We start from the raw sequence: 19,930 nt of genomic DNA on the forward strand, positions 1-19,930 counted from the left end.
GTTGTCAAATTCTAACAACTATTCTTTCTTACATGCCATCAGTTCACTGAGTTCTGATTTTTAAAATTATGCTTAGATTCTTATTAGGTCATATGTGAATTCTAGATTTTAAAATGCACAAATCATAGCTACATCATTTTTTTTGAAACCAGATATTCACATAGGCTTTTGATAATGACATAAGAACTGTAAGACTCTGAAAAAGATAAAATTTTATTTGAAGGTAAGATTTTTTTTCTGTAACAATGAAAACCAGGTAATCTCTGAGAGAGTTGTGAATAGTCATAGGCATATGCCTGGAGCTAGGACACATGGGGATAATTGCTAGGACAGAGTAACACCACGGCACTCCACAGCTTACATTACGTGCTGTAGCAGCAGGCATCCCCTCCCAACTACTCTACTTCATTATATTTGAGTGTGAGTTGTTGATATAGAAATATATTAATGCACGGAAAGGAAAGAAATTATGTAATTACAGACTGTCTAAAACAAGTAAGTAAAACTATGAATTGACGAAACTATTGAAAATGTGATATTTTGTAGTTGACCATGGCATATAACTAGTTGAAATTATTCTTGAGGAACAATAAAAATTTTTGTAACAAATGATACAGCAGGACTTAACTCTGTTCCCATGTGGGCACCATAAGTATATTCCTAATATTACAATAAAGTTAGTGTTTTTGGCACCTCTGCCCCTCCTTTTCTTACTTTGATAGTTAGAAAAAACAGTCTATAATTTAGATAGGAGAAATTTACTCAACAGTGTAAGAGTTACTAATTCTCAAGTTTGTATAAATCACAGCATATCCCCTGGTTTCAGTTTATTTAATTTAAAATTGAAATGTCCTGGCTAATTATTTTCCCCTAGTTCTAATAGTCTAATGTTTGGTTCAGAAGTATGTTGAATTATTAAGGCATATAAGATATTTAGTCTCAATAGTGGGTAAATTATATGAATGAAACTATTGAATAAGTAAAAACACCCTTAAGAGCTGGAAAATAGTTTGAATAGAAATCCTTAGCAGGTTTTGTGGTTATGTAAAAACTGTGGTATTGGAGAAGACTCTTGAGAGTCCCTTGGACTGCAAGGAGATCCAACCAGTCCATCCTAAAGGAAATCAGTCCTGGGTGTTCATTGGAAGGACTGATGCTAAAGCTGAAACTCCAATTTAGGCCACCTCATGCAAAGAGTCAACTCATTGGAAAAGACCCTGATGCTGAGAGGGATTGGGGGCAGGAGGAGAAGGGGACGGCAGAGGATGAGATGGCTGGATGGCATTACCGACTCTATGGACATGAGTTTGAATGAACTCCGGAAGTTGGTGATGGACAGGGAGGCCTGGCATGCTGTGATTTACAGGGTCACAAAAAGTTGGACACGATAGGATGACTGAACTAAACTGAAAATCAGTTTAATGTTGAGGTTCTCAAAATTGAGTATGTGTTGAAATCCTCCAGGGTATTTGTTGAATTCATTACTTTGGCCAAAACTCAGAGTATCCGATATGTTTGGTAAGGTGGGACCTGAGAATTAGCGTTTCTTCCTAGTTCCCAGGAGATGCTGATGTTACTGGTCCAGCAGTCACACTTTGAGAACACTCTTATAACCCACACTTTCAATTTTAGGATTTAAAAATACTCTGGTTTTACATTTTTTAGATAGATTTTTTTCCTATTTGCCATGCAGATTTTAGAGTTCTTTAGAATATATGTTATAAGTAAAACTCCTATAGCTTCTTAAATGTATGGCAGTTAATTGATGCTGGTAAACTCATAACAAAATATGTATTTCTTATCATCATTACATCTTTAGGGTTTTAAATAGGCAGAAACAAATATTTCAACGTGTATTAATGGCAAGAAAATAACGAGTATGTTTCAATAAAACAACAGTTGTCAAGTGAAAGCGTTTTCAGAAATACATATGCTCAAGGGAAGAGTGCCACTTATTGTGGGGACTCACTCACCTGTATGTGTAAGGACCCCTTTGCTTGACTTTAATTTTGCTGCTGTGAACTTCCACTTCCTCTGGATTCTGTACATCGAATATCCAAAACTGTCTATAAACATCTGTGTCTATTTTAACCCAATTTTTAAAAGCAGTTGTACCTTCTTCAAGGACAGCTTCCTGTGAAACAGAAAACAGCTTTGGGTTATTTCTTTGTGGTCAGTATGGGCATTTGTGGGAGCTGCAAACCTTTAATTATCCAGTGAAAGGACTAATCTCAAGTATCTTGTGCATGAGAACCTTGGCAACCTGCCGCATGTTTGCAACAGAAATGTTTTCAGCACTTGAGACAGCAGTCTCTCTTAGTCAACATTTTACAAAGAGAGTTGTGTGATATTGTAGACATGTCTGGTGATTGTAAGGCCAGCCACTGGCAAGCTTTAAAGTGACCTTATGACAGTATTGTGAAAGCTTAAAATACAATTATTAAGAAAATTTTATCAAAACTTTTCCAAAAAGTTCTTAGCAGCTCAAACATTAACTTCTCTTTTGCCCTCTGAGTTGCACTGAGGAAGGAAAGGATAAAAATCTAATGGTATTGAAGCTTTTTCACTTTTCTTCAGAAGCTGGATACTTGAGAAGGAAATCATTAACATTTGTTAAATTAAGTAAAACACAAATCTGACTTCTCCCTTCAAAATCCTGCTCAGTGTGGCTTCCCTAATTCTCAGTATGTTTATAGCAATATGTTAGTACATATTTCCAGAAATTTCAACAGTCTAATTCGTTACATTTCAGTTCAGTCACTCAGTCGTGTCTGACTCTTTGCGACCCCATGAATCGCAGAAGTGAGTCCTAGAGAAACAGATGTCTTCTTCAATATTGTATGACAATTTAGTGGTGGATAATGGAATCAGGTATTTTAGTCCAGTCTTAAGTAATTTCTAAACCACCACAGTCTGTTCAGAGAGCAAGAGAAAAAATTTTGAAGCAGTCAGAATAGGAATGCCTTCTGATCCTAACACTACCGTATGTACTAGAAAATTGTATTGGCTTACTTGAATACTAAGACTTATTTCATCATCAGTTCCTTTAATTTTAAAGTAGCAAAAGTTTGTACATCCTTTGTGAATTTAAGAGGTTGTGTTTTTATTTTATTTTTAAAATTGTTAATTGGAGAGTAATTGCTAGACCTGGATTATCTGGTCTATTTTGTGAATGTTTCATTAACTTTAAAGTACAAAGGTGGTAATTATGTGAACAGCAAAAGTAATATAAGATCCTCTCCCTTGCCCAATACGTACATCAGTATCTTTCCCTTTAAGTATTGAGACTATCCCAGCCTAGTAAGGAGATCAAACCTGTCAGTCCTTAAGAAAATCAATCCTGAATATTCACTGGAAGGACTGATGCTGAAGCTGAAGCTCCAGTACTTTGGCCAACTTGACTTGAAGAGCCGACTCATTGGCAAAGACCCTGATACTGGAAGATTGAACACAGAAGGAGAACGGGACAACAGAGGATAAAATGGGTGGTATCACCGACTCAATAGACATGCGTTTGATCAAACTCCAGGAGCTAGTGAAGGACAAGGAAGCCTGGTGTGCTGCAGTCCATGGTGTTTCAAAGAGTCAGACATGACTGAGCCACTGAACAACACCAGCAAGACCCTAGTAATGAATAGATTCCAACCAGAAGGCTCTTACATGGCATGGTCTCCAGCTGAGCTGAAAGCCATTTACCTTGAAACTTCTTTTTGCTCCATTATATTGAAAGCTGATTTTTGAGAGAATAGTATCTTCTATCTAGTCACATGGTCCCTTGATTATTGCTTTTATGGGAAAATGGTACTCATCGACATGATAGGCAACTTTAGTGTAACTGTTAAAATATCTTTGATATCCTCCTATGCGTGAAGTATTCAGAATACTTATGTAAAATATGTATAGTCCCATTTTTCAAAGATATTACACAGTAATGAGGGATAGAATCATATATAGCAGATTTTAATCCATGAGTAGATATCCTTAGCCTACTCCCAGCCTGACCAATTACATTGACTTTATTACTCAAAGCCTTGATTAAAGTGGTTAATAAAGAAATAGATGCTATGAGTTTGATCCCTGATTTGGTCACATTCTAAGCATTTAACTTAGGCAGGTTACTTAAGTTATTTGTACCTCAGTTTCCTTATCTGTAAAATGGCTGTAATAATATTAATATTAGGTTGAACTAATACAACTAGCATTTTTGAAAGTCAAAATCAGTGAATATGGTGAAATTAAATGTTTATCCTCATATGTTGTTATAAGAATTAATAAATGTTAGCACTTCGTATAGTCTTAGCATATAGCAAGCATTCAATAAACATTGGCTGCTATTATTATAGAAATCCTATCCACCCTTTAGAGGGAGCAGTCTCATCTCATTTACTTCCCAGATTGCTCTAACTACTTTGTTCTTAGCATTACTGTATAAACCACTCATGTGGCAATAACTCATATAAAATCCTATGACATTTCTTTCTTTTCTAAGCTAAGCTAAGCTAAGTCACTTCAGTCGTGTCCGACCCTGTGCGACCCCATAGACAGCAGCCCACCAGGCTCCCCCGTCCCTGGGATTCTCCAGGCAAGAACACTGGAGTGGGTTGCCATTTCCTTCTCCATGAAAATATTCCATAAATGAATTTCAGTAACTCTTAAACATTCCACAACATTTCCTAAGAACCTGTGAGAGTATAATACCTGGCAATCCTCTCTAAAACAGAAATTCACCTATCTGCTACATTACTGCTGATGATCTGAAATGTACATGACCTCTAAAAAATAACAGTACTGAATAAAACTGAAAGGATCATCAAGTTCCTACATAATACCAAAGTATTTATCCAGGATTACTGAATAAATCATAGCAATTTGGTATCCTTTTCAGAAAAAAAAATCTCAGAACTTACAAGCATGTGGCATTTCACACTGTACCAACTGAGTAACAGTAAATGAAGGTATAACCACTACAACTTCACCAACTTTGTGTCCTGAAATATGTCTGCCCCTGGCAGTTGGCTGCACTGAGTCTGTTGCTGCCTGTGGGCTTTCTCTAGTTGCAGTGTATGGGCTACTCATTGTGGTGGCTTTTCTTGTTGCAGAGGGCTCAAGGGCTCTCAGGCTTAGTCTTGGCTCATGGATTAAGTTGCCCCAGGGCATGTAGGTCTTTCCAGACAAGGCACTGAAACCCCTGTCCTCTGCATTGGCAGGCAGATTCTTAACTCCTGGGCCATCAGGAAAGCCCCTGTGAAACTTCTTTTTCTGCTATTTAATCTGCTTCTTTTTTCTGCTATCATTTTAATATTGACTTGCCATCCAGTGAAATCAAAACTTCCTTGAAAAGTAGAATCACACAGAAAACGATTTTCATTATCTCTGCTCACGACTAAAATTTGTTTTGTTAGGACCAGTTACAAGCAGTTTTTACATGTTCAAAAATGTTTTCATATGTGTGGGCATTATGTACATGTGTGACTGTGCATGCTGAAAGAGAGAAGTATTTAATTCCCTTCTTGGTGTTCAACAGTATCAAATTTATTTTAAATTGCCTATTTTATACAGTATTCATTAAATATTAATCAAGTGGTATTAACAACATCAAGGTGATGAATTATTGTTTGAAAATATTGGTAAAACTTTTTCCTCTTCTGGTCTTTAGGTGGTTTATACTTTCCACAGTCATGGCAGCTCATATCCTTGACTTCATCTAGCAAAATTGCATAAACCTGCTAGACCTACACAATAGGAAACATAATAGGAAACATAGTCTAAAATACTGGTAAATAAATTTTCAGATACAATGGATAAAAAACATGAAGTCCCTAAAAATTTACATTGGAAATAAAGAGTAAATAAATACATATATATGAAATAAAATGTATTGATTATTCTAGGCTATTTCAAATGCTCATGTCAGGGTGATAGCTTTATGGTGAATAATGTTGGATTTGTGATTTCTGAAGAAGATTTAGCTTAGGAACCAGGGACCAGGCTTCAGGCACTCAGAATTTTGTGTGGCAGAAGTTTATTACAATGAAAAAGGACAGAGGAAGCTTCTGACATAGACATCAGAAGAAGGCCAGAGACTGACCCCCTTGCTAGTCTTGTCAAGGCCTTATATACTTTTTCAGTTGGTTACTAACAATAGAATGATCTTACCAGACCCACTGCCACCATATCCATCTTAAGATAATAGGATTAACAGTAGTACTGGAGTGGGGTGCCATTGCCTTCTCCGAGAAAGGTCTTACCAGACCCCAAAGAAGATGTCCTTTTCATCGTAACGGACTGGAATGCAAAAGTAGGAAGTCAAGAGATAACTGGACTAACAGGCAAGTTTGGCCTTGGGATGCAAAACGAAGCAGGGCAAAGGCTAATAGTGTTTTCCCAAAAGAACTCACTGGTCATTGCAAACACCCTCTTGCAACAACACAAGAGAAGACTACACATGGACATCACCAGATGGCCAAAACCAAAATCAGATTGATTATATTCTTTGCAACTGGAGATGGAGAAGCTCTATACAATCAGCAGAAACAAGACTGGGAGCTGACTGTGGCTCAGATCATGAACTCCTTATTGCCAAATTCAGACTTAAATTGAAGAAAGTAGCGAAACCACTAGACCATTCACGAATGACCCAAATCAAATCCATTACGATTATACAGTGGAAGCAACAAATAGATTCAAGGGATAAGATCTAATAGAGTACCTGAAGAACTGTGGACAGAGGTTCACTACATTGTACAGGAGGCAGTGATCAAGACCATCTCCAAGAAAAAGAAATGCAAAAAAAGCAAAATGGTTGTCAGAGAAGGCCTTACAGATAGCTGAGAAAAGAGAAGCTAAAGGCAAAGGTGAAAAGACATACCCATTTAAATGCAGAGTTCCAAATAATAGCAAGGAGAGATAAGAAACTTTTCCTCATTGATCAATGCAAAGAAATAGAGGAAAACAATAGAATGGGAAAGACTAGAGATCTCTTCAAGAAAATTAGAGATACCAAGGGAACATTTCATGCAAAGATGGGCATAATAAAGGACAGAAAAGTACGAACCTAACAGAAGCAGAAGATATTCAGAAGAGGTGGCAAGGGTATGTAGACGAACTATACAAAAAATATTTTCATGACCCAGATAACCATGATGGTGTGATCATTCACCTATAGCCAGACATCCTGGAATGCAAAGTCAAGTGGGCCTTAGGAAGCATTACTATGAACAAAGGTAGTGGAGGTGATGGAATTCAGTTGAACTGCTTCAAAGCATAAAAGATGATGCTGTTAAAGTACTGCATTCAGTATGCCAGCAAATTTGAAAAACTCAACAGTGGCCATAGCACTGGACAAGATCAGTTTTCTTTCCAGTCCCAAAGAAAGATTAATACCAAAGAATGTTCAAACTATCACATAATTGCAGTCATGTCACATGGTAGCAAAGTAATGCTCAAAATTCTCCAAGCCAGGCTTCAACAGTAGGTGAACTGTGAGTTTCCAGATGTTCAAGCTGGATTTAGAAAAGGCAGAGGAACCAGAGATCAAATTGCCAACATCCGCTGGATCATTGAAAAAGCAAGGGTTCCAGAAAAACTTCTGCTTTATTGACTACACCAAAGCCTTTGACTGTGTGGATCACATCAATGTGGAAAATTCTTCAAGGGATCAGAATACCAGACCACCTTACCTGCCTCCTGAGAAATCTGTATGCAGGTCAAGAAGCAACAGAACTGGTCATGGAACAACAGACTGGTTACAAATTAAGAAAGGAGTATGTCAAGGCTGTATATTGACACCGTGCTTGTTTAACTTGTATACAGAGTACATTATGAGAAATGCTGAGCTGGATGAAGCACAAGCTAGAATCAAGATTGCCAAGAGAAATATCAATAATCTCAGATATGCAGATGATACCACCTTTATGGCAGAAAGTGAGGAGGAACTAAAGAGCCTCTTGATTAAAGTGAAAGAGGAGAGAAAAAATGCTGGCTTAAAACTAAAACCAATACAATATTGTAAAGTTAAAAAAAAAAAAAAAGACTTTGAACTTTAAAAAAAAAAAAAACCTCAACACCCAAAAAACAACGATCATGGCATCTGGTCCCATCACTTTATGGTAAATAGATGGGGAAATAATGGAAACAGTGACAGACTTTATTTATTTGGACTCCAAAATCACTGCAGATGGTGACTGCAGCCATGAAATTAAAAGATGCTTGTTCCTTGGAAGAAAAGCATGATCAACCTAGATAGCATATTAAAAAGCAGAGACATTACTTTGTTGAGAAAAGTCCATATAATCAAAGCTATGATTTTTCCAGTAATCAATATGGATGTGAGAGTTGGACTGTAAAGAAAGCTGAGCACAAAAGAATTGATGCTTTTGAACTGTGGTGTTGGAGAAGACTGTTGAGAGTCCCTTGGAGAGCAAGATCAAAGCAGTCAGTCCTGAAGGAAATCTGTCCTGTATATTCATTGGAAGTACTAATGCTGAAGGTGAAGCTCCAGTACTTTGGCCACCTGATGCAAAGAACTGACTCATTGGAAAAGATCCTAATGGGAAAGATTAAAGGCAGGAGGAGAAGGGGAAGACACAGGATGAGATGGTTGGATGGCATCATCAACTTGATGGACATGAGCTTGAGCAAGCTCCAAGAGTGGACAGGGAAGGTACAGGGAAGCCTGGCTTGCTGCAGTCCATAAGTTGCAAAGAGTCAACAGGACTGAGCTCCTGAACTGAAGTGAACCAGACCCATTCCTACATAACAGGATTAGTCAGAAGGTTCTTGTTAAGAAGGAGAAACACATCCTTGAGCAACATACATTGTTGTTATGTAATCATTTGTACAGAGCTTAAGGAAAAATATACCCTGAGCAAGATGAGTTTTTTGTTATATAATCATTAGCTCTGGGCTTAAAGAAAAGTTTCATGTGACTAAGACAAAGAAATATAGAAAAAAGTCGGTCTTTTTCTCCTCCTTGAGAGCCCTGGATCCCTTTCTCCTCCTTGAGGGCCCCAGACTCATTATCCACCTATGTAAGAATTAACTCCTCAAGGGTACCATCCTTTAGAATCAGAAGATAACATATAGTTTCAACTCTGTACTTTAAAAATTAGATAACAACATGAGATTATTTTCTGATCTTTTATAATTAAGCACTTTAATTATTTTTTCAAAATGGCTGTTGTATATAGGTAATAACTTTTCAATTTGGTATTTATTAAGTGAAGCAAGTAATCTGCAGTGGCTTCAATAGTAAATAAAAGTTGACAAGTTCTAAACTGTATGTATTTTTAAAATAACGGAATTAATCTAACTGCTCCTAAGGCAGAGGTAAGACACTTTGTGCTCTGGGATTATACAGAATTCACAGGTGTAACACCTACTGTTGACCAATTTGCCTGTTCTTTTGTCTCTGCATTCAGATTCCCTATAAAGCAAATTACTGTTTAGTTTTATCTGTAATCTCTATTGTAAAGATTAAATCTCTCTGAGCTCTGACCTTTGGAAGTATTTGTCCTGTGCTTGTCACTCAGTTGTATCTGACTCTTTGCGACCCCATGGACTGTAGTCCGCCAGACTCCTTTGTCCATGGGATGGATTCTCCAGGCAAGAATACTGGAGTGCCTAATTCAGATCGCTTATAAAACCTTGGAACTTTTTTCTCCTAAGGTATACATTTCTATCAGTAACACCATTGGCCATCTTGCAGTCTGCTATTTTTACTCTTCTCTCTCCCCTTTTAGCCCCTTTATCCTATTGCATCTCATCACCCATTAGTTCTAAAATATCCACCACTCTAGATAGAGTGCATTGTTATGTGCATACTGTGCAAAGATCTTTCTAAAAGGGAATCTTAAATTCTCCTTGAACGTGGTCATGTCCTGGCTAACTTTTGTTGGTTTTCTTGTTTTTAGTCTCCTCAATTTCCAACACTTTGTATTTCAGAATTATACTGTTCAAGACTATGTAAAGTATCTAGTCTTTTCCAGATTGCCTATGTTTGGAAATTGGCTCATCCTCTTTCTGGCTAGGTGAGAGTGCAAGTCAGTTTAAGCGCTTGTGACTGTAAAGTGGGAAAAATAATATGTTCTGATAGGTATTTGTGAAGACTAGATGAATATTTATATATATTGCTTGCTTGCTAAATCGCTTCAGTCATGTCTGACTCTTTGTGACCCCATGGCCAGTAGCCCACCAGTCTCTGCTGTCAATGGAATTCTCCAGGCAAGAATACTGGAGTGAGTAACCATTCTGTTCTCTGGATGAAGCTGTTAGTAGTAGAAATACCGTGTCTGTGAGGGCCGTGGCATGCTGCAGTCCATGAAGTCACAAAGAGTTGGACATGACTTAGCAACTGAAAAACAAAATATACTAAATGCAAATTAACTTAGTGTTATTTAATGAAGCTCTTTTGTTGTTGTTCAACTCTTTGCTACCCCATGAACTGCAGCATGCCAGGCTTCCCTATCCTTCAAGGTCTCCCAGAGTTTTCTTAAACTCATGTCCATTGAGTTTGTTAATGTTATCAAACCATCTCATCCTGTGTCATTCCCTTCTCCTTCTGCCTTTCTGCCATTAGTTTCTCTTTGCTTTCTGCCGTTAGAGTGGTATCATCTGCTTGTCTCAGGTTGTTATTTCTCCCGGCAATCTTGATTCCAGCTTGTGATTCATCCAGCCTAGCATTTTGCATGACGTACACTGCATAGAAGTTAAATAAGCAGGGTGATGATATACAGCCTTGTCGTACTCCTTTCCCAATTTTGAACCAGTCAATTGTTTCATGTCCTGTTCTAACTATTGCTTTTTGTCCTGTGTATGAGTTTCTCAGGAGGAAGGTAAGGTGGTCTGGTATTTCCATCTCTTGAAAAATTTTCCAGTTTGTTGTGAACCACAGTCCAAAGGTTTAACGTAGTCAGAGAAGGCAGAGGTAGAAGGTTTGTTTTTTTTTTTTGGAATTCTCTCGCTTTTTCTGTGATTCAATGGATGCTGGCAATTTGATCTCTGGTTCTTCTGCCTTTTGTACATTAGGAAGTTCTTGGTTCTATCTTGCTAGCATGTGAAATGAGCACAATTGTATGGTAGTTTGAAGATTTTTTTGGCATTGCCCTTCTTTGGGATTAGAATGAAAACTGACCTTTCCCAATCCTGTGGCCACTATTGAGTTTTCCAAATTTGCTGGCATATTAAGTGCAGCACATTAACAGCATCATCTTTTAGGATTTGAAATAGCTTAGCTAGAATTCTATCACCTCCATTAGTTTTGTTTGTAGTAATAGTTCCTAAGGTCCACTTGACTTCATACTCTAAGATGTCTGGTTTTAGATGAGTGATCACACTTCTGTGGTTATCTGGGTCATTAAGGTATTTTTTGTATAGTTCTGTGTATTCTTGCCACCTGTTCTTAATCTCTTCTACTTCTGTTGAGTCCTAGCCATTTCTGTCCTTTATTGTACCCATCTTTGCATGAAATGTTCCCTTGGTATCTCTGTTTTTGTTGAAGAAATCTCTAGTCTTTCCAGTTCTATTGTTTTCCTCTATTTCTTTGCATTGTTCACTTTAGGATGGCTTTCCTATTCTCCTTTCTGTTCTCTGGAGCTCTGCATTCAGATGGGTATATCTTTCTCTTTCCCCTTTGCCTTTCACTTCTCTTCTTTTCTCAGCTATTTTAAGGCTTCCTCTTGCAATCATTTGCCTTGTTACATTTCTTTTTCTTGGGGATGGTTTTGGTAATCACCTTCAGTACAATGTTGTGAGCCTCCATCCGTAGTTCCTCAGACACTCTTGTCTACCAAATCTAATCCCTTGAATCTGTTTGTCACACTCCACTGTGTAATCATAAGGCATGTGATTTAGGTCGTACATGAATGGCCTAGTGGTTTTCCCTACTTTCTCCCATTTAAGCCTGAATTTTGCAATAAGGAGCTAATTATCTGAGCCATAGTCAGATCCAGGTCTTGTTTTGGCTGACTACATAGAGCTTCTCTCTTTTTGGCTGCAAAGAATATAATCGTTCTAATTTTGGTATTGACCATTTTGAGATGTCCATGTGTAGTGTCATCTCTTGTATTGTTGGTAAAGGGTGTTTGCTATGACCAGTGTGTTCTCTCAAGGCAACTATACCTAGTATATAATATAGTATATTTGATATCAATCTCTAAATGCAGATTTTTTATATCCAATATCTAATGGAAAATAAACACCAACTACTGTTGTCTGTCCCATCGTTAATTAAATATCCTGATATTCAGTTCAGTTCAGTCACTCAGTCATGTCCAACTTCTTGCAAACCCATGGACTGCAGCACGCCAGGCTTCCCTGTCTATCACCAACTCCCGGAGCCTACCTATACTTATGTCCATCATGTCAGTGATGCCTTCCAATCATCTCATCCTCTGTCGTCCCCTTCTCCTCCTGCCTTCAATCTTTCTCAGCATCAGGGTGTTTTCCAGTGAGTCGATTCTTTGCATCAGGTTGCCAAAATATTGAGGTTTCAGTTTCACCTATTCTGATATTCAAAGCATCCTAAATCTTACCCACATTGTTCTCTTTTTAATCATCTCTCTGCTTAAACCTGTATTTTTGGCACATTTTCTACATTTGCCCTTCCCTTGTCACAACATTTAGTTACAGTTCCACTACTTTATCCATTGTTAGCCTGTTCTTTGACCCCTTTATTTGCAGCCCTCTTTGGATGTTCAAAGTTTTATACTTCAAAATTAAACTCGTCTCACCTTTTTTCTGAAGTTATTTATCACTCTTAGAAAGTTCTCTTTCTAAATCACATTTATATAGCCTCCAATTAAAATAAATAAATTTATATTAAAAAATAAATTACATTTATGTTTCCATATTATATATTTTAGAATTCAATGATAGAATTTCACAGGTCTCCTTTTTTTAAAAAAAACTAATATGCTTTTCCCCCAATTGAAAGATATTTCTTGAAGTAAATATTTATTTTATTCTGTCTTAGTCTCTTTGCAAAAGCAAATTTCTGATGTCTCAAAACTCCTATTTCCTCAGGATTAGCATTGTGAATTTAGAGGGAAAATATTAAATAAACAGTAAGGAAATCAGAGGGCTTCCCTGGTGACTCAGCAGGTAAAGAATCTGCCTGCAGTGCGGAGGACTTGGGTTTGATCCCTGGGTTGAGAAGATCCCCTGAAGTAGGGAAAGGCAACCCACTGTAGTATTCTGGCCTGGAAAATTCCATGGACTTTATAGTCCATGGTGTTGTAAAGAGTCAGACATGACTGAGTGGCTAACGTAGAGCTAGAAAATTAAAGGTACACCTTTCTTGTCATCTAATGAGAGTCTATGTCTATACTATCTTGAATAATAAAAGAATAGATTACCACTATTGAAATATTTGATCATCAATTATATATTGGAAAAATAATCTTAATATAAAATATGATGCACTGGAGGATTATTGTGACTTTTCTACTCTGAAAACTTTTCCATAATATAAGTTATAGTCTCTGTGTTAGAACCAATATAATATTGTAAAGTAATCAGCCTCCAATTAAAATACATTTAAATTTAAAAATAAATAAATAAAAAGAACTGACTCTGTTTTCTCTAAATAAAATGTTGTTGTACAAAGTCTGTACATCAAGTCACTGTATTTTTAGTTAAAACTATAGCCATTTTGTTAAGTATATAATGGTATATGTCCTACATTTCATTTCTGAAAGTATTTTCTGGAAGTCAAGTTTAAAGCTTAATCAAAAGGAAATAAGACAGTCATATATTACACGAATTTTAAAAAGCAGTATGGCAAGTATAAGATTTTTATCAGGTTTTCCAGATATTCATGTGTTAATATTAACTACAATTATGCTTAAGTTATATAAGAAATGTGATTTTATTTTTTTCAGTATTAGCCAGAGTACAGCTACTTTTATAAATGTACTGTCACAAAATACAGTTACTTGTTTCTTATTCAAAAACATATCAGTATATTCTTTGGACATAATTAAAAGCAATTACTCAGAGGTTAAAGCATCTGCCTGCAGTGTGGGAGACCTAGGTTTGATCCCTGGGTCAGGAAGATCCACTAGAGAAGGAAATTGCAACCCTCTCCAGTATTCTTGCCTGGAGAATCCCATGGACGGAGGAGACTGGTAGGCTGCAGTCCATGGGGTCACAGAGAGTTGGACACAACTGAGCAACTTCACTTCACTTTACTAATAATCAGTTAAGAGATACAGAAAATAAGTAGATGTAAACTATATCAAAAAGTCATTGTGAGAGGGGGAGAATACAAATGCAGGATTTTGAAAATGCATTTGAAAATGATATCAACAACCTAAGACAGTAATGCATATGTAAATAGATTACTATACAATAACCACAAGGCTATGGTTTTTCCTGTGGTCACGTATGGATGTGAGAGTTTGTGAAGAAGGCTGAGCACTGAAGAATTGATGCTTTTGAACTGTGGTGTTGGAGAAAACTCTTGAGAGTCCCTTGGATTGCAAGGAGATCCAACCAATCCATTCTGAAGGAGATCAACCCTGGGATTTCTTTGGAAGGAATGATGCTAAAGCTGAAACTCCAGTACTTTGGCCACCCCATGCAAAGAGTTGACTCATTGGAAAAGACTTTGATGCTGGGAGGGGTTGGGGGCAGGAGGAGAAGGGGACGACAGAGGATGAGATGGCTGGATGGCATCACTGACTCGATGGACATGAATCTGAGTGAACTCCGGGAGTTGGTGATGGACAGGGAGGCCTGGCGTGCTGCAATTCATGGAGTCGCAAAGAGTCCGACATGACTGAGCGAACTGAACTGAATCACAAACCAAAGATCTAAAACATATATACAGATAAAAAAGAAAAAGGAAGAAATCATAACAATAAAAAGTCAGAAAGTCAGAAAGTGAAGTCACTCAGTCGTGTCCGACTCCTTGTGACCCCATGGACTGTAGCCCACCAGGCTCCTCCGTCTGTGGGATTTTCCAGGAAGAATACTGGAGTGGGTTGCCATGCCCTTCTCCAGGGGATCTTCCCAACCCAGGGAACGAACCCAGTTCTCCTGCACTGTAGGCAGACGCTTTACCATCTGAGCCACCAGGGAAGTCCCATAACAGTAAAGATAGGCATCAAATCATAAGAGAAGAGAGCAAAAGAAGAAAGAGGAAAATAGAGTCCTACCAAAACATATCCATAATATTAACAAATGGCAACAAGAACTTAGATATCAATAATTACATTAAATATATATGGACTTAATGTTTCAACCAAAAAATTGAATGTCTGAATGGATACAAAAACAGACCCATATACATGTTGTGATATGAGATTCACTTCAGATCTAAAGATACACAGACTACAACAAGGGATGGAAAAGGGTATTCCATGCAAATGAAATGCAAAAGAAAGCCAGAATAGCAATACTTACATCAGACAAAATGGGTTTAAAAATATAGACTGTTATAACAGACAGAGAAAGATACTCCGGAATGATCAAGGGATCAAGCCAAGAAGATATAATATTTGTAAATATATATTTGCCCAACATAGGAGCACACAAACATATAAGACACATATGAATGGACATAAAAGGAGAAATCAACAATAACACAATAATAATAGAGAACTTTAACAACCCTCTTACATCATATAGATCATCCATATAGAAAATCAATCCGGAAACATTGGTCTTAAATGATACATTAGAACAAATGGGCTTACTTGATATGTGTGTGTACATATATGTGTATATATATATGAACATTCCACTCAAACAATATACTTTCATTTCAGTTGCATCTGGAACACTGTCCAGGAGAAATTCCATACTAGGTTATAAAAGAAACCTTGATAAATGTAAGAAGAGTTAAATACTTTTAAGCACCTTTCCCAACAATGTGATGAGACTTGAAATAAACTGAAAGAAAAAAAAAAAAACCAAACATCCAAAACCAGTGGTTTGCAGCAAAGGCAATTTTAAGAGGAAAGTTTACAAGTTTACCTCAGGAAACAAGAAAAAAATCTCAACCTAAAATTACACCTAAGGAAACTAAAGAAAGAAGAACAAAAAGTAGAAGGGAAGGAATCATAAACATCAGAAACAGAAACTTAAAAAATAGAGATCAATGGAACTAAAAGCTGATTCTTTGAAAAGATAGTTGATAATCCTTTAGCCAGGCTCATCAAGAAAAAGAAGTGATCTAAATGAGTAAAATTAGAAATGTAAACGTGGAAGTTATCACTGACACCATAGAAGTACAAAAGATATTGAGGCTACTGTGAACAACTGTGTGCCAATAAAATGGACAGCCTAATCTAAGAAATAGACAAATTCTAAGATACAGTATCTCAAGACTAAACCAAGAAGAAATAAAAAATATGAAAAGACCAGTTACCAGTAATGAATTGAATCAGCAAATTAAAGACTCCCAACAAATAAAAGTGTAGGATCAGATGGCCTTGCAGTTGAACTCTGCTAAACACTTAGAGCCATGGTAACTACCTCTCCTTCTGAGACTAGTCCCAAAAATTTCAGAGGAAGGAATATTTCTGAACGCATTCTATGAGTCCAGCATCAGCCTGATACCAAAACCAGAGAAACCAAGTAAAAGAAAAAAAAGGGAACCACAAGTCAATATCCCTGATGAACATAAATGTAAACACCCTTAACAGTGTGGTAACAGAATGCAACAATACATTAAAAGGATCATCCGTATGATCAAGTGGCATTTATTCTGGTGATGGAAGGATTTTTCACTATCTTCAAATCAACCAATGTGATATACCATATTAACTAATGAAGAATAAAAACTGTATGATCTCAATAGTTGCAGGAAACTTTTTAGATAAAATTTGACATCCATTTATGATAAAAATTCTCCAGGAGGTAGGCATAGAGGTAACCTCCTCAACATAATAAAGGCATGATCCATCATAGCTAACATCATACTCAATGAAGAGAAGCTGACAGTATTCCCTTTAAGATAAGGAACAAGACAAAGATGCACACTATTTCCACTTCTGTTCAATGTAGTTTTGGAAGTCCTAACTGCACCCATCAGAAGAAAAGGAAAGAAAAGGAAATTGGAAAGGAAGAAGTAAAACTGTTACTTTTACAGATGACATGTATTATGCATAGACAATCTTAAAAATGCCGTCTAGAAAACTACTAGAGTTCATCAATGAATTCCGTAAACATTCAGGATAGAAAATTAATATACATTAAAAAGAATACATTTGAATCAGTTCTAATGAGATGGATGTAACTGGAGCCAATTATACAGAGTGAAGTAAGCCAGAAAGAAAAACACCAATACAGTATACTGACACATATATACGGAATTTAGAAAGATGGTAAAGATGACCCTGTATGCGAGACAGCAAAAGAGACACAGATGTATAGAACGGACTTTTGGACTCTGAGGGAGATGGAGAGGGTGGGATGATTTGGGAGAATGGCATTGAAACATGTATACTATCATGTAAGAAATGAAGTGCCAGTCTATGTTCGATACAGGATACAGGATGCTTGGGGCTGGTGCATGGGGATGATCCAGAGAGATGATATGGGGTGGGAGGTGGGAGGGGGATTCAGGATTGGGAGCTTGTATACACCTGTGGTGGATTCATGTCAATGTATGGCAAAACCAATACAGGATTGTAAAGTAAAATAAAGTAAAAATTTTAAAAAATCAAAAAAAAAGAAAAGAAAATTAATATACAGAAATCTGTTGCATTTCTATACACTTAACAGTGAACTATCAGAAAGGGAAATTAAGGAAATAGTCCTATTTACCATTGCATCAAAAAAGATATAATTCCTAGAAATAAATCTACCTCAGGAGATAACAGACCTGTACTTGGAAAACTGTGAGACAGATAAAGAACACACAAGCAGATACAAGGATACTGTATTCTTGGATTGGATGAAATAACATTATTAAAATGACCATACTACCCAAGGCAGACTAAAGATTCAGTGTAATCCCTAATAAGTAGCAATGGCATTTTTCAGAGTAGTACAACAAATAATTTAAAAATCTGTAGAGAAACAAGAAGTTCCCAAATAGCCAAAACAGTATTGAGGAAAAAAAAAAATGGAGCTGGAATTATCAAGCTTCCTGAGTTCAGAGAATCATACAAAGCTGCAACAATGAAAATAGTATTGTACTGTCACAAAACAGACATATAGATGAAAGGAGCAGAATAGAGAACCCAGAAATAAATCCACACATCTGTGATCAACCAGTCCTCAACACATGAGGCAAGAACTTACAATGAAAGTGAAAGTGTTCGTCACTCAGTCATGTCCAACTCTTTGTGACCCCATGGACTGTAATCCTCTAGGAGCCTCTGTCCATGGGATTTCCCAGACACGAATACTGGAGTGGGTAGCCATCCCTTTCTCCAGGGGATCTGCCTAACCCAGGGACCAATGCGGGGTTGCCTGTTTTGCAGGCAATTTCTTTAGCATCTGATCACCAGGAAAAGAAGCCTGTTTCTTCACCAAGTGGTGCTGGGAAAGCTGAATAGTCTCATTGTAAATCAATGAAATTAGAACACTCCTTCATACCATATACAAAAATAAGCGCAAAATGGATTAAAGACCTAAACTTAAAGCTGTATACCCATGAAACTTTTAGAAGGAAAGGTAGATAGGACACTCCGTGACATAAATCCCTTTAGCTCTGTCTCCAAAAGCAAAGGGAATAAAAATGAAGATAAACAAATGAGACCCAGTTTTCGTAAAAGCTTTGGTACAGCAAAGGAAAGATCGTTGAAGTGAAGACAGCTTACTGAAGGGGAGAAACTGTTTAAAAATGATAAGACCATGGGTAAGAGATTAATGTCAAAAACATATAGATATCTCATGCGACTCAACATAGAAAAAAAACCAGAACAATCCATTTTAAAAATAGGCAAAAGAACTTAATATATTTTTAAAAATTTATAATTTTTACTGAAGTATAATTGATTTATAATGTTCTTAATTCCTATATAGAGCAGGTATGTGTGAGTCACTCATTCGTGTCTGACTCTCCGCAACCCCGTGGCCTACAGCCTGCCAGGTTCCTCTGTCCATGGGATTCTCCAGGCAAGAATTCGAAGTGGGTTGCCATTTCCTTCTCCATATAGAGCATAGTGATTCAGTTATACCTAAATATACATTCTTTTTAAATAGTCTTTTCCATTATTATTTATCATGGGATGTTTTTTAAAATTGGAGGACACTTGTCTTAGAATGTTGTATTAGTTTTTGCTGTGCAGTGTTAATCAGCTATATATACATCTGTTCTCTCCCTCCTGCTGCCCTCTGCATCCCACCCCTCTAGATTATCATTGAGCACCATACTGAGTTCCCTGTGTTACATAGCAGCTTCCCACTAGCTATCTATTTTATATGTGATTTTATATATATATATATATATATATATACACACACACATATATATATATAAATGCTACTCTCCCAACTTGTCCTGCCTTCTCCTTCCTCCACCATATCCACAAGTCTCCTCTACATCTGCATCTTTATTCCTGCCCTGCAAATAGATTCATCAGTACCATTTGTCTAGATTCCATATATATATGTGTATGTGTGTTCATATTTGTTTTCTCTTTCTGACTTACTTCACTCTGAATGACAGACTCTAGATTCATCCACATTACTGCAAATGACCCAGTTTCACTTCTTTATATGGCTATGTAATATTCTATGATATATGTGTACTGTAATTTCTTTATCCATTAATCTCTCAGTGGACATCTAGGTTGTTTCCAAGTCCTGGCTATTGTAAATAGTGCTGCAGTGAACATTGGTGCCAGACATCCTGGAATGTGAAGTCAAGTGGGCCTTAGGAAACACCACTATGAACAAAGCTAGTGGAGGTGTTGGAATTCCAGTTGAGCTATTTCAAATCCTGAAAGATGATGCCATGAAAGTGCTGCACTCAATA

General features: G+C 37.0%; 1 protein-coding gene across 4 annotated transcripts in view; it reads right to left on the reverse strand.

The window, feature by feature from the left end:
- Positions 1-19,930, reverse strand: part of LOC138439239 (platelet glycoprotein 4-like) — a 72,221-nt gene that overhangs the window by 35,259 nt on the left and 17,032 nt on the right. For all 4 annotated transcript variants that reach the window (XR_011256645.1, XM_069587778.1, XM_069587781.1 and 1 more), the window contains exon 3: positions 1,974-2,134. Coding sequence is in view for 3 of the 4 variants with exons in the window: in XM_069587778.1 (XP_069443879.1) it covers positions 1,974-2,134 (161 nt within the window). In the remaining variant the exon portion in view is untranslated. The remainder of the gene's footprint in view (positions 1-1,973; positions 2,135-19,930) is intronic.

Source organism: Ovis canadensis, chromosome 4, assembly GCF_042477335.2.
Source record: "Ovis canadensis isolate MfBH-ARS-UI-01 breed Bighorn chromosome 4, ARS-UI_OviCan_v2, whole genome shotgun sequence".
Classification (NCBI taxonomy): Eukaryota; Metazoa; Chordata; class Mammalia; order Artiodactyla; family Bovidae; genus Ovis; species Ovis canadensis.